This window comes from Drosophila ananassae, chromosome 2R, assembly GCF_017639315.1.
Source record: "Drosophila ananassae strain 14024-0371.13 chromosome 2R, ASM1763931v2, whole genome shotgun sequence".
Lineage (NCBI taxonomy): Eukaryota > Metazoa > Arthropoda > Insecta > Diptera > Drosophilidae > Drosophila > Drosophila ananassae.
Window position 1 is genome coordinate 7,515,114 of NC_057928.1, and position 23,288 is coordinate 7,538,401.

The 23,288-nt window shown below is 40.4% G+C and overlaps 4 protein-coding genes across 20 annotated transcripts in view; 2 read left to right on the forward strand and 2 right to left on the reverse strand.

Annotated features, from left to right (window-relative positions):
• LOC6506224 (gamma-aminobutyric acid receptor subunit beta) overlaps positions 1-5,842 on the forward strand; it is a 33,482-nt gene extending 27,640 nt beyond the window's left edge. The window contains exons 8-11 of one of the 2 annotated variants that reach the window (XM_044714857.1): positions 404-688; positions 4,292-4,602; positions 4,690-4,932; positions 5,088-5,842. In XM_044714857.1, coding sequence (XP_044570792.1) covers positions 404-688; positions 4,292-4,602; positions 4,690-4,932; positions 5,088-5,249 — 1,001 coding nt within the window. In that variant the 3' untranslated portion in view covers positions 5,250-5,842. Of the gene's footprint in view, positions 1-403; positions 4,127-4,291; positions 4,603-4,689; positions 4,933-5,087 lie in introns of those variants that run through there. The other variant, XM_032453595.2, reaches the window with a different exon arrangement.
• Positions 5,843-8,551: 2,709 nt separating this feature from the next.
• LOC6493725 (protein nervous wreck) lies at positions 8,552-19,788 on the reverse strand. Of its 16 annotated transcripts, XM_032453874.2 has the most exons (13): positions 19,651-19,788; positions 18,989-19,112; positions 18,686-18,915; positions 18,097-18,624; positions 16,809-17,718; positions 16,585-16,753; positions 16,096-16,515; positions 15,068-15,124; positions 13,530-13,555; positions 13,096-13,237; positions 12,832-13,020; positions 12,422-12,765; positions 8,552-12,311 (listed from the first exon to the last, which is right to left on the reverse strand). In XM_032453874.2, exons 2-13 carry the CDS (start codon positions 19,007-19,009, stop codon positions 12,255-12,257), a joined length of 3,093 nt encoding a protein of 1,030 aa, XP_032309765.1. In that variant the 5' UTR covers positions 19,010-19,112; positions 19,651-19,788; the 3' UTR covers positions 8,552-12,254. The 16 variants fall into 16 exon arrangements, 14 of the variants coding, with proteins under 14 accessions (XP_032309765.1, XP_014764516.1, XP_032309764.1 ...); XM_014909030.3 differs by having other exon boundaries at positions 8,552-12,765; positions 12,832-13,023; XM_032453873.2 differs by having other exon boundaries at positions 12,832-13,237.
• Positions 19,789-20,389: 601 nt separating this feature from the next.
• Positions 20,390-21,766, forward strand: LOC6506225 (vesicle transport protein USE1). The gene is made up of 3 exons (XM_001958276.4): positions 20,390-20,829; positions 20,883-21,233; positions 21,509-21,766. Exons 1-3 carry the CDS (start codon positions 20,487-20,489, stop codon positions 21,550-21,552), a joined length of 738 nt encoding a protein of 245 aa, XP_001958312.1. The 5' UTR covers positions 20,390-20,486; the 3' UTR covers positions 21,553-21,766.
• On the reverse strand, positions 21,683-22,790 carry LOC6493724 (dihydropteridine reductase). The gene is made up of 2 exons (XM_001958275.4): positions 22,495-22,790; positions 21,683-22,411 (listed from the first exon to the last, which is right to left on the reverse strand). The coding sequence occupies exons 1-2, from the start codon at positions 22,576-22,578 to the stop codon at positions 21,788-21,790; spliced, it is 708 nt and encodes a 235-aa protein (XP_001958311.1). The 5' UTR covers positions 22,579-22,790; the 3' UTR covers positions 21,683-21,787.
• Positions 22,791-23,288: the final 498 nt, after the last annotated feature.

A 23,288-nucleotide genomic window follows, 5' to 3' on the forward strand; every position in this document is an offset into this window, starting at 1 on the left:
CTGCCTGATAACGAAGCCCCGTCTAGATCGAAACTAACAATATTTTCAGGAAAAGTGCCAGCCGATCATGATTTCATATAAAATGCGCTCATACTTGATTTTTACTCTTTGAGTTTTATATTTCAGTTTAATTTTCTTTTAATTAAGAGTATTATTTGTGTTTATTTTTGATTGGTGAAAGAATACCTACTAATATTATTTGTAAATATTTGCAAACGAAAATAAATCTTAGCGAAAATAATACTAATAATATATTTTTATCTCTTTCTCTCTCTCACTCTCTCCTCTTTCCGCAAAAAAAAAAAATTAAAAAACGCTTAACAATGAATGATACAAAATAAATGAAATTATAATTAATTAAATCTTAACAACTAATTCGACGATTAATAATTGGCGAGGGCAGGCAACTATTCGCGATTAGCCTGCGAAATTCAGTTCGTGCGTTCGATGGGCTACTACCTTATACAAATCTATATACCCTCTGGACTGATCGTTATTATATCATGGGTATCATTTTGGCTCAATCGCAATGCAACGCCGGCGCGTGTGGCGCTCGGTGTGACAACCGTGTTGACAATGACCACTTTGATGTCGTCAACAAACGCAGCGCTGCCAAAGATTTCGTACGTCAAGTCGATTGACGTCTATCTGGGAACATGCTTCGTTATGGTCTTTGCCAGTCTACTGGGTAAACAAACTAAAAACTACCAAAAAAAAAACTACTACCCCGAACAACCAATTCCAAAAAAAGCAACCGCCCCAAAAAAAACAAACACCATTAAACAGTAGCAATACGATTTTACCCCCATATCTATACACACCAATACAGCCAAAAAAAAAAAAATAAATCACAACACACACTATAACAGGATCACACAGGGATCTGCTCTGTGAACTCCGAATTTATTATTTCGTGTTTTGTTTCCGTTTCCGTATGATTTGAATAATCCTGGCGCAGACAAGCCGACAAAGTCGCGTGCCAGCCTTGAGTTTCCTTTACGATTTACAAACACTTTATGCCAGCTTTCCGTGCCACGCTTAGCGTTGTGCAATCTAGAATAAACAACAGTTGCAGATACATCCAGAAACACACAAACACACCAGATATTTCCCACCAAAACGATCTGCGTCTTGAGAAATTCAAATTAAATTAAATGCAATTTATTGGTCGAAAAAAAAAAAACAGGAAAAAAGCGCAGTGAAGTTTTGTTCTTCCACACAGTAAACAGTAGTTTGATTTTTTATCTAAACTTGAACTATTTCACTTTTCTTATGGAGCCAACAGACTGCAAACTGGTCCATCCATAAGGACGCTGAAATGCACTGCACTTGAGGCACAGCCGCCCGACTCAAGCCAAAGATACTTTCGCATTCGTAAGATACGCATCTCTCAAGAGATACATTTCCAAATTTCTTGTATCTTGTGCTTCGGTGCTGGTCCTGTCCAAAATGCTAACTTTCTTTTAACTTTCTCTCTAACTATCTTACAACTAAAACTCAATTCTCAAGCAAAACAACTTACACCCACAACTACAACAACAACTCCAACAAACAGCAACAACAACAGCAAGATAAAAAAAAATATCTAAAACTCAAAAAAAAAAAATGAGAAAAGAAACTCAATAGAAAGAAATCTCTTTTTTCGTATTTGTATGTTCTTGTTAATTTTTCAATACAAAGAAAAACTATCATCCAAAGAAAATGTATGCAAATTCATAGATACGCGCCTGAGACTATACTACAAAAAAAAGTATGCCGTAAAGGCACGAAAATTTCCCACAAAAACACCCACGTTCCACCCACCGTCTATCACCTGTCCCCCTCCTGTTTTTCACATCGCACCTAGAATCGAAGCATGCTTCAGCCAAAAAAGACAATGCAAAGCAAAAACCAATATCCAATTCACCAGTCACATTAGCCTCTCCATATATACAATCCGTATATATGCCAGTACTATATACTTACTTATATAGAAGCCGACTCTCAGGTTGAGTTTGTGTTCAAGCACCCAGACGAGCAAATCTCACACACTTGAGCGAACACACTTCAACCTGAAATGGTACCCAGATATCAATATACGCCCAGCTTCCGCCAAATGCAAACTGCAAACTGCAAACTGCAAACAGCAAAATGCAAATCGCTAACCAACAACTTCAAAAAAAAAAAAGAAATCTGTACAAACAAAAACTACGCACAAACAAAAGAGAAAAAAAAAATAACAAAATAAAATAAAAGAATTTAGAGCCCAGGGTACGAGTAGATCGATTAAATCAATTAAAACCTAAAACCAAAGCTAACAATCGTTGAAAGGGAGCGCAAAAATAAAAATAAATACGAAACCAGCATGCCCTGCGCCACACCTGGCTTGACTCGCGATTGAATTGAATCAAAAAAACAATACAAAAATAGAGAACAGACACAATACACTGTAAATATGGTTCAACAAGTCGTCGATCAACAGCCAGAAGACGCAGCCACCCGAAGACTCTTCAGACAACAGAGCCCCGCAAAAAGAAATCATAAATAAATTCAATCCAAAAACTGCGCCCAGTAAAGTCAAAGTCGAAAAGTATCTGAGAGATACGAGTATCGGCGATTTGGAGCCCTCAAGTTTGGGTCACTTTAACGCGTGTCCCAGACATGATGGCTGCCAAATTGCAAAATTATTAATAAGAAAATATATATAAAATCGCACCAGATAGTAGATAATCCCAAGTTAGGTAAGATATGATTCGTAGCCTGCTTTCTGTTTTGTTTTATTGCCTTTTGCAGCAAAATGGTTGCGGAAATGCGATGGGGTAAGTACTCGTTACTAGTTAATCGTTACTCGTTACTTCCTGTCCGCCATTTTCTATCCATCATATTCATCGGCGAGTAATCGAATCTGTTGGACTTTTTTTGAATAAAATCCTCCCAAATAGCCTAAAAAACTCAAAGAAACCCCCCATCCAAAACACTCAAATCAAAATCTGAAATCTGAATCTGTAACATTCCAAAGGATAACAAGAACATCTGAAGAAGCTGAAGAAGCATTACGAGGAGCATAACAAATACGAACAAATGCTGGAAATTTTCGTGTCCTTTATAACGGGCGACTCTGTTCAATGAATTTGCATTTAAGGCACGCACATGAACATTTTCCTTGAATGATGGTCTCAACTGCAGAAATAAATGTGTACATAAATCGTTTGGCTTACAAATGACTTTTTCCACTCATTTCACAAAAACAAAACCAACTACGGCAGAAAACCGTAAACACGAACACTCACTGACACACTCACTCGCATACAGACACACTTCAATTGCTCTGTCTCTCCTTCTCTGTCTCTCTAGAATATTGCTAACTCTCTCTCACACACACCCACAACACCCAAAACACCCACTCACACACACACACACAACCAGACACAAGACTTGTGCTTTATTCGAATTTTCCTTTGCCTGGCTAAAATGGAAATACGAAAATAAATTCACTTTAATTTTTGATTTCACTTGCCCCAAAACCAAACACTGAACAACCAATCTACAATATTCGTTCCAAACGACTCTGAATGTTACATAGCTTGAGTCCTGCCCCTCCGAAACATCCTCCCGCCCATCCTTAACCCACTTACCCCCCAAAAACATCCTTCCAAACATTTTACCTCTTTAGACGTTGTGCGCAAAATGAACAGAAATTGATTGCTAAATTCTTCATGAAAATTAAATTTCTTTTGTTTTTCTATTTGTCTTTCTTTGTATCCGACTGAAAAAAAAAAAATGCCAAAAAAAATAAATCGAAACCCACCCTACCAAAAAAAAACAATGTAAACTACAACAACTGCAACAATCCAACTATATCTGACAACTACAACCAACCAACTACAAAAAATATATCATCCGTACTTCATGTGGAACTCGAACTCGAACTCGACTCTAAATTCTTGAACTGCATCTGCATCTGCATCTGAACCTACCGACTAAATCCCCACCCACCACCAAACCGTATGCCAAACCGTCCATCAACAATGTATCTAAATCTATCGAAATTAATCGAAATTTATCGCAATCTATCAACCAAATTCCAAACGCCACCTACGCCCATCAACAATCGATTAAAATTTGAAATTATTTTGAAAAAAAAATACAAAATCTATCGCCTAAATTCCAAACATCAATGATCCAATTTCGAAAACCAATCGCCCAAAATTCAAAAACGATCTGAAATTCGAACTGCAATCTGATTGAATTGAATTGATCTGATCCAAAATCGTTATCGTTTCGTATCGCATCCGTTTATCGCTATCAATAGAATACGCCACCGTCGGCTACATGGCAAAACGAATTCAAATGCGAAAACAAAGATTTATGGCGATCCAAAAGATAGCCGAGCAGAAAAAGCAACAGCTCGACGGCGCCAACCAGCAGCAGGCCAATCCGAATCCTAACGCTTCCGGCGGAGGCGGAGGAGGCGGTGGCGTTGGCATGGGCCCTGGTATGGGACCCGGAATGGGAGGCGGACCCAATGTGGGCGTGGGCATGGGCATGGGACCGGAGCATGGCCACGGGCATGGACACCACGCCCACAGCCACGGCGGGCATCCACATGCGCCAAAGCAAACAGTGAGTAACCGCCCAATCGGCTTTTCCAATATCCAACAAAACGTTGGTACGCGCGGTTGCTCGATAGTGGGACCCTTGTTCCAGGAGGTGAGATTCAAGGTCCACGACCCGAAGGCCCACTCCAAGGGCGGAACGCTGGAGAACACCGTGAACGGTGGCCGTGGCGGACCGCAATCCCATGGGCCGGGTCAGGCGCAGGGCGGCGGCGGCCCTGGCGGAGGCGGTGGCGGTGGAGGCGGCGGCGGTGGCGGACCGCCAGAGGGAGGCGGTGATCCGGAGGCAGCGGTGCCAGCCCACCTTCTGCATCCGGGAAAAGTAAAAAAGGTAAAGGTAAAGATCGTACATGATGCGGCGACAAAAAAGTATTCAACACTTTTCCAATGCATACTAACAAATACTTTTTCTTTCATTTCCCCGCCCCCGTCCGTTCCTCTGATTGCCGAATATCCTTTATCCTTTTCCTGTAATCACCAATCACCCATCAGGACATCAACAAGCTCCTGGGCATCACGCCATCGGATATCGACAAGTACTCGCGCATCGTATTCCCCGTGTGCTTCGTCTGCTTCAACCTGATGTACTGGATCATCTACCTGCATGTGAGCGACGTGGTCGCCGATGATCTGGTGCTCCTGGGCGAGGAGTAAGGTGGGAGCACCAAGGAGCCAGGAGTATGGACCCCCCCAAAAAGGGTCGCCAGGACTCGCCAGGAGTGAACAGCGCACCAGAGAGAGTCAAACTGTGCAGGGCGCTGAAAAACCACACACACAAACACACACAACTCTAAAATTAAAAAAAAAAAAACATTAAAAAACACAAAAACCAAAAGAAATAGAGGCAACAAAACTAATTTTAACTAGCGATATATTAAAAAAGCAAGAAATTATTGTTTATTACTAAAAAAAAAGAAACAAACAAAAAAAAACAGAAGGAAAAAGGACACACACATATTACAAGGTCGAAAGCAAAGAATATTGTTAAATAGATTTACACAGGTATAAAAAAATGATGAAAAACATTAGAATTAAACAACCAAATGAGTATAAATGAATGAAGAATAATCAAAAGCAACAGATTAGCAAATTGTAGTGAAAATTATATAACGAAACCATAAAACCACAAATATAACGATCAAAATCATACGCAACATAGGCATTAATTGAGATTAATAATGAGAAGATAATGGATGATGATTGAACGACTAGGGGATACCCTCGATACCGAAATAGCGCAGTCAAAAGTCAAAAACACACACACCAAATAATAGGATATTGAACAGAGATTGAACAGAATGTTGAAAAGGACATGCTAGGACTTTTATTTCAAAGCTACACAGTTTCGATTATCTTTGAGGCGTTTTGTGTTTAAGTTTAAGAAACGAATGACCTTTGCTTCCCCACTTCAAAAGCAAAACACCCAAAGAGTCTTCCTCTAATTTATAAGTGCGTTCTAGCCGCCCCCTCCATGCCCCATTTTGAAATCCTTTAGCCGCACGCTCTCAACCAAAAAAACAAAAAAACAGAACCAAAATTTATAGAGAATCTTGAGAAAGTACTACTAGTCACTACGTTGATCCATTGATTGCCCATTTAGTTGGTTGATTTGTTTATTCAGAACTGACTTAGCGCTTCCAAGAGAAATGGCCAAATTTATTAGAAATCAAAAAAACGTAGTGCAATGAACAAATTTCGACAATTGAGAATCAGTTTAGCGAATCATTATACGTTTCATTAAGTTAACTTTAAATGTAAATTGAGGACGAGGACGAGGACGAGGACAGGAGGAACGAAGAAATGGGTTGGGTCTTTAATCATTTGCACTCACAATAAATACGAGATGAATATTATGAGATACTTTGAATGAACGGCACCTTTTATAAGCAAAAAACATCGGAGATAAGTCATACAAATAGTTAGTGCAATTGACATAGAGAAATAATAATATGAACGATAACGATTCATTTTAGTTACACCAAATTTTTATATCAACTTTAAAACTAACAAACAAATTATTCAAACTGCACTCAGTCACTCTCTCTCTCAATCAATCGATCACTCAATCACTCACTCGATAACATAACTCGATAAACACCACAAGAATCAAACTCTCAAAGAAAGAAAAATAACTTTTCGAAGACAAACTTTGCGGCACCGTAAGAAATCAATCTAAAGTCTAAGTGAAAATTTTCAAAATGCAAGCAAGTAAGCCCCAGTAATGATTAAAGAATACCTAAACAGTAAACATTAAAACGAATATAAAAATAGAAAAATAGACATAGAAATATGTACACAAGTATAAATGAAACTGCCTAAGAAAATAGCGTATAAGTCTAACAAATAGTTGCTAACAAATAGTTAAAAAAAATGAGTTAAGATCAAGCAAAGGATGATAATTGATTTTCAATTTGTATATACAGGACACACTCGAAACTCGAACTCGGAACATTCTCAAAGCAAAGTAGGAGCAAAACTTCGCAATTGAATTAAACTTAGTTAATGTAATTGAATCTAGTTAAGCGATTAACTCAGATACGTTCAAGCAGTCAATAAAGCCGCAAAACATACAACAGATACTTACGATGCACCTAAGTTAGCCTAATGAATACACACACACAGATACAGATACACGACACACTCTACACATACTAAACAACCGGACAGATACAGATACAGGATACAGGATACTGGACATAACACAATATATACATTATATATATACAATTTGAATTTTCGCTCAAGTTCCTCGATGAATCACAGACACAAATGAGAAAGAAACAAAAGTTAAGTTAATTAACACATAATTAAAGGCAAGTGAGTTTAACTTTAAACATAAAAATAATTAAAATAATATACAATTTAGCACAATGGAGATAATTAAGCAAAACCATACCAAAATATCATCAATGAATTTTAATTTAGTGTTTATGATTAGTGCAAGTGCAGATCAGATCGTAAGGCTAAAGAATTTTGTACAGTTAGCTAAAGTTAAAGCTAGGATCTAGTTATATGCCATACAATATGGTCAATACACTACCACACACTCTATACACACACACATGTATATAAATATAAAGTTTGGCTTAAGAGACACTCACACAACCAGTATATGAGGTATATTCATATAACGTATTTAGGCACCTACGTATATGTAGCACGAGTTTTTTATATGTAAACCAAGGAAGAAATTGTCCTAATCCAAATACCCAAACCAATCGATCGATAGAAATCGAAAAAAACAATTAACTGTATATACGAAAAGTACTTATGAATGGAACATGGAACACTGGCAGTGTAATCGATGGATGATGATGAATGATGACAGCTATGGAAGCCTAGATATACATATGAATAAGATGAACCTTTAATCCCCCCTCCCCATCTTAAGGACAACCTAACCAATTCTGCAAAACGACTACCGGAGAGGCCCCAAGGAGAATTACTTTATTAACGATCTAGAACAGACACGATAATACATTTTACACATGCCAGAGATTAAAGAGAATAAAAAAGAAATGTAAGACAAGGTCGAGTACTCGACTTTTAATACCCTTTAGCCAGGAAAGTATCTTGATTTGTCTGTCTGCTTTCGAACCTAAAAATTCAATCTGGTGTTTCTTCAACGGCTAAAGAGTATCCGCATATTTTTAACTAGGAATCTGAGCAAAAGGAAAGCAATATGAGATTTAACCAAAATTAATTTTATTAGCCATTTTCTAATTTACTAATTTACTGAGCCTGAGCCAAGTGAAACGGATTTGAAGCAAACTGCAATTGATCTACAAAGGACACAGAGAACATTCCCAAAGAAAATAGTTACAGCCCAAGAGTAAAAGTAAAATCGGTGATAAAACAACATAATAATATATATATCTGCTTATATATTTAACACAGACACAAGATATATTTTGTAGCTATACAAAGGTCAGGTCAATCAATTATGTTACCGAAGACACAAATCAAAATGTTTGTAAAAGTTTAGAGACAAAAATTGCGGATGATATTAATTTGTAAAAAAAAGAAACAGACACACACACAACATGCTATATTATATAATGAATATCCCCTTAAAAATTAAACTCAAATAAAATTATGATGAACAACAAATAGCTGCTCAACGGTTTCGGAGCGTATTTCCAAAGAACGTAAATTAAAGAAACAAAAGTAACATTTTATTTGTAAACAACGCAGAGGCGACATAGTTGACGAAAAGGGAGTAACATTTTTAAAATATGAATGACGAATTGTGCGTTTAATTTTTCATATGGGATTTTTTACTCTACAACCTAGTTTATGATATTATTTGTCGAGATCGAAGATGGAAAACCAAAATAATTTAGTTGGCCATAGCGAGAACATTTTTTATAAACAAATTATTGAGGCGAGACGATGAAAATGCATATTATACGAAAGTATTTATGCAAGAGCATTTAGGACAACAACAAGAAAAATATAAAAAAAATGATAAGCAACAAAAAAAAAATGATGCAAATATGTAAAATGTTAAAATATACACACAATGAAATGTTTGAAGCATTTTTGGTGTTGCTGTTTAGACGGCAACACCAACACCAACGTTTTATAAAGCAACCGAAATGGAGAAATAAAAAATAATTATATACATATATATATATGATGAGGAGGAGGAGCGATATATACATATGTGCGTGACATGATGTATATTTAATTATATATATTATATATGTATGGTGGTCTCAAAAACAAAGCAAAACCAAAAACATGAAATTCTAAAGTATTTAGATAAGCAAACCAACAGTTTGGGAACCCCTAGCTACTAAGTTTAACCACACCAGACACAGATACAGATCCAGTAATACTTACTAAAAAAAAAACCAGATCCCAATTCCAGCAGATCGCACCGAATTACCAAATACCAAACAAAAACGAAAAACAAAAATAAAAACATTTTTAAAATGATTCAAAGTTAATGCAAGTGAATATTATTATTGAGAAATAGTCTATAACCCTAGGCAGCAAGACGAGATATTGATTGAGCCATGAATTGTTAGCGGCATTAGTGCCGAAAGTTAAATACACTATTCAAAGGACACACACACACTCACACAGACACACACTTATGGTTGTACGTTGCATACTTTTAGTTTGTTGCATCATTATTAATTATTATTAAAAAAAAAAAGAAGGAAAATGGAGCATTCATTTTAGAGGCCACAGAATCATTGTCCGTTGACAGGCGAACCGTTTGCTCAAGCAAAGTAAAAATGCGAAAATTTGTTATTACATTTTAAGATTAGGCACCCATTGATCCAAAGTATGATCCACTTCCCCGCGGGCTCTGGCTACCACGATTACTAACCACCAAGTGTGTTTGATTTTTCAGTCAAAGAAAAAAATTAACCAATTTCAAGTCTCATACCATCATCAAGCAATAATGTCAAGCAAAAACTATATATTCGATGTGGAGTGTATCTGTATAATTTTTGGTTTTATCCGTCCATCAAAAAGAGTTCCTAAATGCAATAAATGAACATTTTTTATGATTACCAGCCAGTCAGAGCCATCCCGCCATCCGTTCGCCACTTACGATCCGATATAATCCCCCGCCCCTAGTTCAAAAGTTGGTCTGCTGTCAATTATTGGTTCCACAGATAACCCTCAGATAATTATTTGTTTATTTTTCGGTTGCTCAACCATCCATCAGCCTCAGTCTTGGAATGCAAATAAAGGGACACATCCAATAAGAACCCCTCCCGACAAAAAATAAGTATATAAGCAAGAATATGTTTGAAGGTCCCCCTGGGAAATGGGGCGGAAACCCCAGAGAAAATAATTTAAAACGTAATGCGTATGTAATGATTGATCACTGATCACAAATTTTGACTGTGTTAATTTCGTTATATAAAATGAAAAACCAAAATTGAAAATACCAAAAAAATTAAAAACAAAAACCAAAAAAAAAAAAATGAAGAAAAAAACTGAAATGAGAATAATTATCTATAGCATATAAAGAATAAACACACACATAAAAAAAAATAATTAAAAATTGAAAATAATATGAAATGAATGTTACAAGAAAGTAAATGAAAATAAACACCCAAGAAGGAACCTATATTATTAAGTTAAATACTAAAACTAAAAAACATCCAGAAGGAAAAAATGCAAACCAAGAAGAAAAATATTATAATATTGCAATGAAGTGAATATAAATAAAGATATGTAAAAAAATTACAAACCACCAAGTGTTTTATTGAAAGTCTCAATTTCTTGCTTCAAAGTGGAGATTTTATTTTTAAGTTTTTGTTGGTTTTTTTTTTTTGTTGAACAGAAGGTTTGATTAACTCACTGGGCAGGTTTCAAAAATTACATACAATACAATTTTCTGCTTAATTATGATTTATGATTTTCTGTCTTTTTTTGTAATCTATGTATGATTATCCTTTGTGATTATATGATTATGAAGTTATCCGATTGGTGAGTTATGAACTGGAATATTCGAGTATTGCAAACATAGTCTCGTATTGAGAAGGCTTTTCACTAATTCAAAGTCAAATATCTTCTTTCTGGCATCCAACATTAACTTAGACCATTTAACTAGACACGGAAAACATTTAACTAATTAGACTAGTGCTGGCATTCAATTACAACAATATATAATATTAATTCCGCAGGATTCGCTCTTAGGCTTTGATTACATTCCATTATTAGTTCACTATAATGTGCAGAGGTCCTAAAACTAGGTGTGAATCGAAACGAAATACCGAGAACGAAAAACCAAAATGAATTGACAATAAAGTTGATTGGCAACTTGGCTATAATGCGGCTAGTAGATCAAGCGAATGGCTAACTTAACGGCTCCTCTAGTTTACTTAGATATATATACATATTATTGCTCGATTAGTTGTGGATGCTGATATTCGAAGACCCGTGTCTGAGTGCTACATAAGTATTTGTCTTTCAAAACGTTTACAATACAATATTGCATTTATAATATATATATATCCGATGTATTCCATACGTGTCTGAGGGTATAACACATTACAAACTAACATAATTATGTATATATTTAAATAGTTTATATTTATATTTATATATCGTATGGTGGTTTTTGTTATGAAGGCCCAGTTGATGTCTAACTATAACCCCAGAGGCAGTCAAGAAAAAGTATTCCAATGAATGTACACAATTTGAGCGCTGTACGTGAAAAGGAGAGAGGGTCCTCGACCTGCTATTAGTACATGTGGCGTATATAGTTTCTATAGATAGTCCTGCTATTGTGTCGTTGTATGCATATTAGTCGGGCAGTCAAAATAAACTATTTTTATTCCCTTCCTGATTTGTAGAGTCCGTCTGAGTCGGTTTAAAAGAGACATCTCTAGAGTTTGACATCCTTGAGGTGGGCTCGCAAAAGAATCCTTGAAACACTTTAGCAAACGAAATATTTCATAGCATACTTTTTGGGGCCCTGAGAAGAGAGATCAAAGTACTCGAGATCGCAGTGTTATTTAACCTAAAAGTGTTTGGATTTTTTTTTTTGGATAGGATTCAGGATTGTGTGAGCCTAATACTTTTTTTTTTTTTGTGGATTTCAAGTGTTGTGGTTGCTACTGTGGTTGGATAGTGGTGGTGGTGGTGGTGGTGTTGGTGGCTGTGGCTGTGGTGTTCCGCTGATCCGCTCTATAACTGTCCGTGGCTATAGTCTATATAGTATATATCTTGCTCATGGTCGTGTGCCTAAAAGAACAAAAAAGAAACAACATTGAAGTAGCCGACCAGGAGGAAGAGACTGTCAGGAGTTCGACTCGAGTTTAAGCGTTCGACTCCTTCAGATTTTGCAAACGTGCCAATTGATTTGAGTCCAATTCCTCGGGTATGCTAGCTCGCCCACCGACCACCTGCTTGGGCGCCTCAATATCCTCCTCGTCAGCTGCAGGACCTCCATTCACGTCCAAGTCATGGGACTGCTCGCCTCCACCCCCACCGCCCCCTCCCGATCCCGATCCTGCTCCCGCAAACGCATCATCGAAGTTGGCATCGAAATTGGCCTCAAAGTTGGCCTCAAATCCTGATGATCCGCCGCCTCCGCCGCTGGACTCGTCCTTGGTCTTCTCGTTGAACGGATCGTCGGCTTCCTGGAAGGCTGGAACGGTCTCCGAATCGGTGCCCTCGGAGAAGGACTGTTGGTCCTCTGCATCACAGGATGGATACTCGGTCAGTGTTATGCTCACCACGGGCCTCGGCCCACCCGGTTTACCTTCTTTGGCCGCGGCCGGTGCCGGAGCGGTCTGGGGCGATGGCGATACCTTGGCCAGCGGCTTGGGCGCCACATCTGGCTTTTTGGCCGACGCCTCCGCCTCCGCCTGCTTGGACGGCTTCTCGGGCTTCTTCTCCTCCTTGGCCTTATCCGTATCCGTGTCCTTATCGGACTGGGAATCGCTCTCTCCTACTGGTGGGAAAGATTTATCGGCACCGTCTTCAACCATGGGGGTTGCAGCGGTAACTATTATTTGTGCCATACCTAAGTTCAGGGTGTTAGCGGTGCTAGCCGCCGCCCCCTTCTCCCCCTTACTAATCCCCGGACCAGGCTTCGGGCCTCCCGCCGGCGGCAACTGGGGCGGCGGCAGAGACGGTGGCGGCTGACCGTCGTCACTTAGATCGTCCTGGAAATTGGTAATAATCTCTATTAGCATATCATCATTCATTTTAGTCATTTTAAATTAAATTTTATACCATTAGTTATAAAAATAAGTGACTTTGATTTTTTAAAAAGTGTAAAAAGGCTTAAATTTGTTTTTTAAAATAAATAATTAAAATATGTACATTTTTATACAATTTTCAGGAAGTATTCTTTGATTTATCCTTTACATTTTTCAAAAATCTTTTTAAAAATGCGAAAGCACTTGTATTTAAAATTCCTAACCTAACTATTTTATTTTTAATTAAATATTTTACCTCCATGCCAGGCTCTTGGATGAGTACTGAGTATGCGTTAAAAAAATGAGAAAGTATTCGTTTTCTTAGTCAACAATCGTATATAAGTTAAATATTTCTTATATAAGTACAATTCATTGATCAAATAGTTATAGAGCGGTGAGTTGGAAACCAAAAAGTATAGGATCAAGTCAAGGCAGCCTTGGAACGAGAACTATCTAGGTACACGATAGAGATTAAGAAGAAAATCAAACAAAAACTAAAAAGTATAGAAGAAACACATAATTTGCATAACTAAGGATACAATTAATCAGAATTGGTTTTCGGGGCACAAACATGCGGGAATATAGGATGAAAACTAGGGGATTTCATAAGTTTTATTCGGTTTCCAGTCTGGTAACTACAGGTCTATAAATGGAAACCTGATATATGGTATTTATATACAAAGAGAGGGGGCCTTGTGATTTATTTATGGTATATATTTTAATATTTTTATTTTTAAGAAGAGAAACCTCAAAAGGATTATAAATATTATTGAGTATAATTTATAGAAATCTAAATACCAAGAAGAAAGGCTCAGTTTAAAGTTTAAACATTGAACAGTGATTAAGAGGATTTTTAGTCATGCTCCAAACTTTGGAAATTGAAAATATTTCCCTAAACTAGAGATACTGAATCAAGAAGGTGAAAAAGTTCGGGGGGGAAAAGATATAGATTTTAGATAAGAGATTTTTTAGATAATTTAGTAAATTACCCTTTTTGGCAGTTGTTTGGCTTGGATTGTTGCCTTAAATGACACAGAGACACAATTACACGGAGAGAAAAGAGAAAAAGTAGCCAATGCAAAACAGCAATGAAATAAATACGTGATATTTAGACAAAACTAATAACCAATTAAAGCATTTGAATGCAATTAAATAGAAAATTCAGTGCGACACACACAGAGATATTCTTGAAACTTTATAATTATATAGAAACAATTAAGCTGCAAAAAGGAAGATATCGAAGATGAGCAAATAACAGTAACACGACACGACACTTGGTTAACAATCATCCTAAAGATAGTAGAGAACACTGTAAAAAAACGTAGGACATTTCTTTGGTTGCGGTTTTTTTGTTTTTGTTTTTTTTTTTTGCTTTCGGAGAATTGCGAAGTCTTTTGGAGGCGAGAGACAAATTAGCACATTAACGGAGAGCAGAGGAGAATAGTTACAGTGATGGTGGTTTTTTGGTGGTAACATTTTTTTGGTGGTTAGTGGTTAAGTGGTGGTAGTAGTGGTACAAGTGGTTAGTAGTTACACGAGCTGCACTTTGGAGAATAGGTTTACCTCTAGAGAATATAGAAGCAGGTATAACAGTACTTTTGATTCAAATTTTCTTTTTTTTTTTTGCTTTTCTTTTTTTTTTTTTTTTTTTTGACAGTGAAAGTTTGAAAAAGTATACAAATGTTTGGTACTAGAGGAATTTATATTGAGTGATAGATTGTATAATATAAAGAGATATTGAAAGGGGAAACAAAGGACCAGGTGTAAGCGGCCTTGAAAGGACTAAAAATTTACCTGGCGGAGGCATGCTCGGGGCAGCCGCACCGTTTGGATACACACCGCTATCCTCATCTGTCAAGGAATAGAAATTATGGTTATTACTTTAATAAACTACTTCATGGTTTATTTAGAAGTTAACTAAATATATTTACGAAAAATAAACAAGACAGAAAACACAACAATAACCAAATAATATAATAAAATAAGTCGAAGGATTATAACCCTAGAAGAGGTCTATTTAATCGGCCATGTTTTCATACTTCTTGAATAAAATCCCCAGAAAATTGCACAAAAAATAAAAAAAAATATATACTTATAATCTATAATGATGCAGATTAGTGGAGAATCGATCTATGAATCGATTAAGGTATTCCACTCAAGATTCGGATAAATATGGTCAAATATATGGCCTTCGCGATGGGCCATGTAGTGGCTCCATGCGATTTTAATATTTTTGAAGGGGGCCCTCCAGAAAAGTTGACAAAAAATGGAAAAAAATTATGTTCTTAGATTTTGATGCAGATTTAGGGAGAATCGATCTACAAATCGATTAAGGTATTCCGCTCAAGAATCGGATGAGTATTGCCAACGATATGGCCTTCACGGTGGGCATTATTGTGGCTCCATGCGATTTTAAGATTTTTGAAAGGGGCAGCCCAGAAAATTTAACAAAAAACATAAAAAAAATACGTTTGTAGATTATGGTGCAGATTTATGGAGAATCTGGAGATCTACGAATCGATTAAGGTATTCCCCTCAAGAATCGAATGAATATTGCCAAAAAAATGGCCTTCGCGGTGGGCCACATAGTGGCTCCATGCGATTTTAAGATTTTTGAAGGGAGCCTTCCAGAAAAGTTGACAAAAAACCTTAAAAAAATTATGTTCTTAGATTTTGATGCAGATTTGTGGAGAATCAATCTACAAATCGATTAAGGTATTCCGCTCAAGAATCAGATGAGTATTGCCAAAGATTACTTAACTTAGGTAAAATTCAAAAAAAAAACTTAATAAAACAAATTTAAAAATTTTAATTTCACTCACCTGCCGTGTCCTGGGAGCCAAACATGTCCTCGGTAAGCTCCAGCTCCAACTCATGGGCGTACTCTGGCGGCAGTGCCGGGGCGGGGGGCAGGGCAAAGGTCGGCGCCGCAGTGGGCGGAGGTGACTCGTCGCCGCCCTCGCTGAGCGGCTCGCCCATCTCGTCGCACTCCTCGACGACCAGCGAGGGGAAGTTGCCGAACCGCCCGTCCAGCTCGCCCTCCCACCACCCGTCGTCGACGCCGTGGGCGGTCTTGGTGATTATCTTGATCTTGTCGCCCTCCTCGAAGGTCAGCTCGTCCTCGGCGGTGGCGTCGTAGTCGTAGAGCGCGATGCACCATTCCACGTCCGATTTGGGGCGCTTCTGGGGCGCCATGATGACCGAGACCTGGTCGGGCGATTGCATCGAGTCCACCGTCTGATCTTCATTGTCAACAGTATAATCGACAGATGAGAATGAGATTTGAGAGCGCAATTGATTGCCTGAAGTACCATTAAAGGCGCTGCCGGCCGTCTCCTGGTCGATGTCCAGATAGTTGTGGGGCACATAGCCCTCCTCGCCCCGGTAGTTCCTGGCCCGCAGCCACCCGTCGCCGTCACCCTCGCCGACCACCTCAAGCTGCTCATTCTCGACGATGGTGAGCTCGTCGGGATTCTGGGCCTGCAGGAGGAACATAATTAGTATTTTTTCCACAAGGATATTGCCAGACCATTACCGTATAACTGTAGAGTGCAGTGCACTTAAAGATGGCCTCCTTGGGCTCGGGTACAATGGGCTCGTCCTTGTCCTCCTCCTCTTCGGCCCCCCAATTGACCTCGGTTGGGTCGTCCCAGCCCCCACCCCCCATCATGGATGAGGAGGAGGCAGCAGCAGCGGCGGCGGCTGAACTGGAGGATGTTGCCGCAGCGGCGGGGCGCTCCTCGGGCTCATCATCGCTGTCGCTGAAGGTGCGATCCCTGGACAACTGCTGCTCCGCCTTCGGCTTGGCCTGAGCCTGTGACTGGGCCTGGTTTTGGGTCTGAGTGTCCTCCTTGTCGCTGTCGTAGAAGGAGTCCGAGCTGGGATTCTCACCCTGCCCGGAGGCATCGGTACGCATCGAAATGGAGCTGGCCGAGCGAGTCAGCTCCTGCACGCCCATGATCTCCGCCTCCTGGACCCACTCGTCCACATTGATGCCACCATCCCGCAGACACTGCAGACAGGCCTCTGCCTTGGCCTTCTCCGTCTCGGAGCGTCGGATCTGGTCTCGGAACTCCTCGATCTTGGTGTCCAGATCGGGTCCATTGGGATCATTTGGATCGGTGCGTTGTCCGGAATCCCTCAGCGACTGGCACAGGGCCAGCTTCTTGGCATTCTCCCGTATGGAGGCGTTCTCCTTCACCACCCTGCCGGCCAGGTTCTTGGCCTCCTTGGTCAGCGTCTCGGCAGCGGAGTCGTGCTCGGTGGTCACCTTGCGGACCGGATCGTTGTCGCATGCCTCGAAGTCGTACTGGATGTGCTGCTTGAGAACCGGGTAGAAGAGGTAGCAGCACTGCAGGTTGTACTCCCGGGTCAGCTGCTGGGCCTGATCTCTGATCTTTCCGAAGCTGTTCTGCGTGGCCGAGCAGGTCAGCAGCTCTGTGCGTCTGAAACAAGGGAGTTAAAAATAAATTATTTAAATGTTATAATTATTTTAAGTAATATTTTCTTTTTAGTCAATGAAGTATAGTATTTTGAAGGCCCTGAAAGATAAGACTTATGGTTTATCTTATCGCGGAATTTTGGAAACAAACAAAAGCATAATCCCCGAAAGAATTTTTAATTAGTAATCACATTTACGCTTTCGAAACTCATTACTTTTGAGGGATTTAAGAAAATATGATAATGAAACTACTTTTTTTTGAGGAGTTTGTTGACTTTTTGGAAATAAAAAGCCACTCTATACAAAGCCTACTGTTTTAAATTATGGAATTCATAACAAAGTATCTCAAAGATAGTTCCCAATTAGTTAGTAACTAACTTACCCCATCAACATCAGGTACTCGGCCACCCTCTCGAACACATAGTTCTCCATGGTGGTCATCGTGGTCTGCAGATCGACGGTAAAGTAACGATTCTGATGGGCATTGGCGGCGGCCAGACTGAGGATGTAATCATTCCTGGCACCAGAGGACTTCTCCTCCAGCAACTCCTTGCGGGAGGTGACCCGGGCACTGTTCTTCTGCAGCGAGGTGATCGACTGGAAGAACGAGCCCTTCTTTTTCTTCAGCTTCTCCTCAATGTCCCTGGCCTTGTCGCGAACATCGTGGGCACAGTGCTCCTCGTCGAAGTACGACTTCTTGGTTTTGTCCACATCACCCACACTCAAGTGGAGTTCCTTCTGAACGTTTACGATTCCGGATAGAGAGCGCTTGGCGATGGCCAGCTTGTAGTCCCGAAGGACCTTGGCTTCGTCGGCGATCTGCTGCTGGAACACCTCGATGGCAGCCAGACGAGCACGGGCCAGTTTTTCATTTTCCTCAAGGACTGTGCGCCAAACACTCCACATGTTCCTGCAACAAAAAATATATAGTAAAAAAAATATAAAAGAAATAAATATCCTTGAGAACCTACCAGCGCTCCTCCATGCCGTCCATTTTAATGTCTGGTATGTTGGGTATTTTCTTGTTCAGATACTGGGATGAGATCTTTAGCAAGGCTTCACTGTACGACTTCTCCACCGCCGAGCGCTTGATGGTGAACTGGCGGATGTCCTCCAGCAGGTCGCACTCATGCTGGTTCTTCAACTGCAACTTGGCCACCTGCTCCGTGTGCAGGTTCTTCAGGAATTTCACATAGTTACCCTGTAATATCGCAAAAATATAATTAATAAATAAAATATAGTAATTTAAAAAGAGATGTGGTCTAAAAGCTTACCTTACGCGGCGGTGGCTGCATCTTGGAATCTATATATACTCTTTACTGGCTACCGGGTCTCTAATATTCTTCAAATCCGTTTAATTCAAGCTCCGATTAGATAGCCTTACATTACCTCTAGAAGCTAAAAATATTCCAAGCCATGAGTTTCAACTTAAATGCGAAATAAATGAGGTTTCTTAAGCCAGTTTTAATAAGAAGAGCCTATTTTTAGAGGACATTTTGTGGGTGGGTGTGTGGGTGGAGGTGCGAGTGGGTGGGTGGGCATTAACGGTTCTCTGCGGCCCAGGGAAACTTATGTAACAAAAAGGAAAACCATTCATGTTTGCGAATGAAAATTATGGAAAATCTATGAAAATCATGAAAATACTTGAAGCTATTTTTAAACTCTATTTAGCTGAAAAATTTTCCTGGCCAAAGCCCACGCAGCAGCCCCCTAATTTTTTTTTCTTCTGGGTATCGATTTCTCTGGCGCCCCAGACTAGCTTAGGTTTTAGTTTTGGTCAGAAATAACGGTATTTTAATCACTTGGCTAACACTTTTCTTGGCCATCGCCAGGTTTGTTCAATTTTCGGTTTAATCTATACTTTTTCTGGCTCTTATCTGCAACTTTTTCTTTGGATTTTGGACAATTTTCTCAGAGTCTCAAGACCGTTGCTTACTTATCGATTTCGATTTTCACGTCGTTTTGTGTGGGGAATTTTCACATGAACCGTTAACTGCTGCTGCGCTGCTGCTGCGCAGGAGTGAGAGCGCCAAGAGAGCTGCCCTCCAGAGAGACAGACAGAGAGAGAGAGAGAGTTTTCTACTTTCATTCATAGAGTCAAGTGCCGTGAAAAAAAAAATGGGGAAAAAAAAACGGTAACAAGCACATGCGCCCCCGAGGGTGGGTATTTTTGTTTTTCGGCCGTCAGCTGCTTGATAACACAGACTCTTGAACCGTAACGGCACTTCAATTAGCTATCAGGAAACTGAAATTGCCTTCAAACCGAAACAGTATCATATATTGACACCTGGCGATCGTCGACTGCCGCCGAAAAAATGTATGCGCTGGCATGGTAATACGCATATGCTGCCCTATCGAAGTGGTTTAATTGATAACTTGGCCAAGAAGTTTGATAATTGGCCAAGAAGTTTGAAATGATAAGATTTTTCCACTCGCGCGAAAAAGTAGGCAACAATAATGAGCAATCTTTTGGTATATCAGGTAATGATGTTTAGTATTTTTAGAGTTGCCACTTCTTAGTTACCGGGTAAGCCAAAAAACACATTTAGGGACAAAAAATAGATATTTTTAAGCTAAATATTTTACAAAACACAGTAAAATATAGTTTTTAATCATTTTAATTTGAAATTAAATAAGCATTGCCAGCCCAAAATTGTACCGGTAAAATTTGTAGTACCGTTTCAGCTTTTAACAGAAATACCAAAATCGACGGTGCGGCCCACTATCAGTATGATTTGTTGTTTTTTTTACAAATAAACCTCAGCCCAGGAAATGGCCACGAAGCTAAATGTAAACATCCGCACTTTGCTGGCCAACTGCGAGGACCTGGCCAAGAGCGAGCAGAACTTCTGGCGGCTGCAGAAGTTCATCAAGTCCCTGGACACGATGCTCGACGAACTGGAGGCCATGGACGACCCGCAGAGTGCTCAGCGGATACCGGGCTACTTGGAACGGTTGCAGGCCTTAAAGGCGGCCACAGGATACACGGAGCCAGCCGGCGCAGTCCACACAAACTCCTCCTCCCAAAGGGAATTTGGAGAAAATGCGCTAAAGGAAGTCCGCCAGCTACAGAACACGAAACATCACAATGAATTGCGGAAGGAACTACTACAGGGTAAGGATTCTCGCCGATTTCTGCATAGAAGGATAACAAAGTGTTCTTTTCAGAGGGCGATGCCCTACGACGACGCCGGGCCCAAGAGGAGGGCTCAAGTCCCGCAAACACCAGCATTCCCAACTCTTCCAACGACATGACCGAAGCCGCCAAGTATTACACGACCGCCCAGGAGAAGATCACGGAGCACATGCTGTCGCTGACGCGGAATCTGAAGGAGCAGACCGAGACGGCGAATCGCATCATCCGCAGGGACACGGAGGTGGTGTCTCGCTCTTCCGGGATGGCCGAACGCAATATTAACTCGCTCTCTAAGGAGGCTGACAAGCTGGAGCAGCACTCGAAGAAGGCCTACAAATGCTGGCTCTGGCTGATGATTGTCTTTGTAATTGTCACGTTTATAGGTGAGTCATGGTGGAGAAGTAAGTGGAATATCTGGCAGTCACTTCCTCCCTAATTTAATTAAATTATTTCTTCACTTCTTTAACGAAAAACAATCCATTATTGATCTTGTTTGCTCTCTAAACGAGTTCCTCCCTTAATTATTTCAAGAATTTATAATCATTTACATTATTTTTAAAGTCTTGCTAACCAAAAACAAGTTTCCACTGACTCAGAATTAATTAGTTCGATTTATTGCACTTCCAATGGGTTTATTAACCTCCTTTCTGTATTACAGGTATGGTTCTCTTTATGAAGATTATGAAAAAGAAGAAAACGTAGGAAGGCACTCCCTACTTCAAACCAAAAACTCAAGATTATATTCCTAAGCAAGCTTTATTGAGATCGTTCTACTACCGAGTTCAAGAGGTTATCCAGCCAGAGCCCCCAGAAATCGAAACAGACCCCCATATAAACGATCGAAAGCCGCCCAGCGATTTATTTATGAATAATAGTTTATGTACAAGCGAAAGCGATTAAATTGTGGTGTTGAGCATGTTGGGTCTTTATCTGTAGCCTATTCGGCAGCTATTAGCTCGGTGACTCCGTTTTTGGTAATGAGCTGCAGCAGAGATCCGGTTTTGGGTCGGTCCTGGTTTTGGGTCCACTTCTGAAAGAGTCCAGCCACCTCCGTGAGGGGCGTCCAGGTGCCAAAGTCCGCCTCCGGCATCCACTTGCGGTTCATGGGGGTGTCCAAAGTGACGGGGAGGATGGACACGGCCAGGGAGTTGGCTGGAAGGCCAGACTTATCGCCGCCCAGGGAGCGGGTGAGCTGGTGGACAGCTGCCTTGGCCATTCCGTAGCCAATCATACCGGGAGTGCCCTCCAAAGCGGGCTTGGCGCCAGTGAGTGCCAGCAGACCGCCCTCCTTCAGATACTGGGCAGCCACAGCAGCGGATATGGCCGAAGTCCATACACTCTGCTTCCACATGAGGTCGGCGTTCTTGGCCAGATCCTTCTTGGCATTCCCACCGGCCCATCCGCCGGCCACGCAGATCACAGCATCTAACTTCTGGCCACTGAGGGATTCCCCGACCTTGGAGACCACCTCAGCCTCCTGGTCCGCCCATGCGGCGTCGCGTGGCACCACAATGCTCACATCGGCCTTCTCGTTCTCCGACAAATCAATGCTGCCCACCCACTGGAGCGATGGAGTTTCCAGGTGAAGGTTGGTGGAAAACAATGGTTAATGAGGCACAATTAGCAGGTGAAAGGGAAACTCACATAATTGTTGGCTTTGAAGTGATCGACGCAGGCTGATCCCAAGGCTCCCTTGCCGCCGTAAATGAAGACTCGACCCGCGGACATGATTCGTGCTGCCAGTTTGAAAGCTAAAGTCGATTTGATCTCAAGAAATTCGAAAAAATTCCAAAGTGACTCAAAGAGCTTGGAGCACAGCTGGGGTTTTTTGAAACCAGTTCTACCGGAAAGTGCAGGAGAATCAATTTGCAAACTTGAATAAGCTTTTGGCTCTCAAAAGAAAACGGCAGCAACAAGTGGAAAATCAATAGCCAGATAGGAGTCAATACGGCCACACTGAAAACCGCGATGTTTTGGTATTTTTTTGTTGGCAATTTGGTATTTCACAGCTGATGGCTGCCATCTCTTGTTGGTCGCTTATTTTTGAAAAGGAAAATGCGTTAGTTTTTCTTGCTATTTTCCTCTCCGAGAGCGAACCGGTTATGCATTTACGAACCGGGTAAATGGATAACGGATAAAACCAGCCAACACGAACCTCACTAGATGGCCTATACCACAAAAAACGTACCACCAAATTCCCATTAAAAGACCAAAATAAATTGTAATTTATTTGAGGCTCACGATTCAAAGAAATCATCGCTTAAGATATCTTCAGAGGGGGGAAATGCGTGAGAATCGTTAGTTGTTTTGCCGCAAATACCAAAAGAGAACCACGAGAAGGCTTACGCGCCGTGGCTGTTTGGTCGAGTTTTCCTCAGTTACGTCACGACAGTCAGCCACAGCTAAACGGTAAATATTGGAGGGAGTTTTCCGCGAGA

Excerpts from the sequence above, each read along its gene's own strand:
- LOC6493725 (XM_014909026.3), bottom strand. The coding sequence starts at position 19,009 with ATGCAGCCACCGCCGCGTAAG. Across the intron at positions 16,754-16,808 it reads CTGCACTCTACAGTTATACG|GCCCAGAATCCCGACGAGCT; the intron begins GTAATGGTCTGG and ends TTCCTCCTGCAG. Across the intron at positions 12,312-12,421 it reads AATTGGACTCAAATCAATTG|GCACACGACCATGAGCAAGA; the intron begins GCACGTTTGCAA and ends TTGTTCTTTTAG.
- LOC6506225 (XM_001958276.4), top strand. The coding sequence starts at position 20,487 with ATGGCCACGAAGCTAAATGTAAACATCCGCACTTTGCTGGCCAACTGC. Across the intron at positions 20,830-20,882 it reads GCGGAAGGAACTACTACAGG|AGGGCGATGCCCTACGACGA; the intron begins GTAAGGATTCTC and ends TGTTCTTTTCAG. Across the intron at positions 21,234-21,508 it reads TGTAATTGTCACGTTTATAG|GTATGGTTCTCTTTATGAAG; the intron begins GTGAGTCATGGT and ends TCTGTATTACAG.
- LOC6493724 (XM_001958275.4), bottom strand. The coding sequence starts at position 22,578 with ATGTCCGCGGGTCGAGTCTTCATTTACGGCGGCAAGGGAGCCTTGGGA. Across the intron at positions 22,412-22,494 it reads ACTTCAAAGCCAACAATTAT|TGGGTGGGCAGCATTGATTT; the intron begins GTGAGTTTCCCT and ends CCATCGCTCCAG.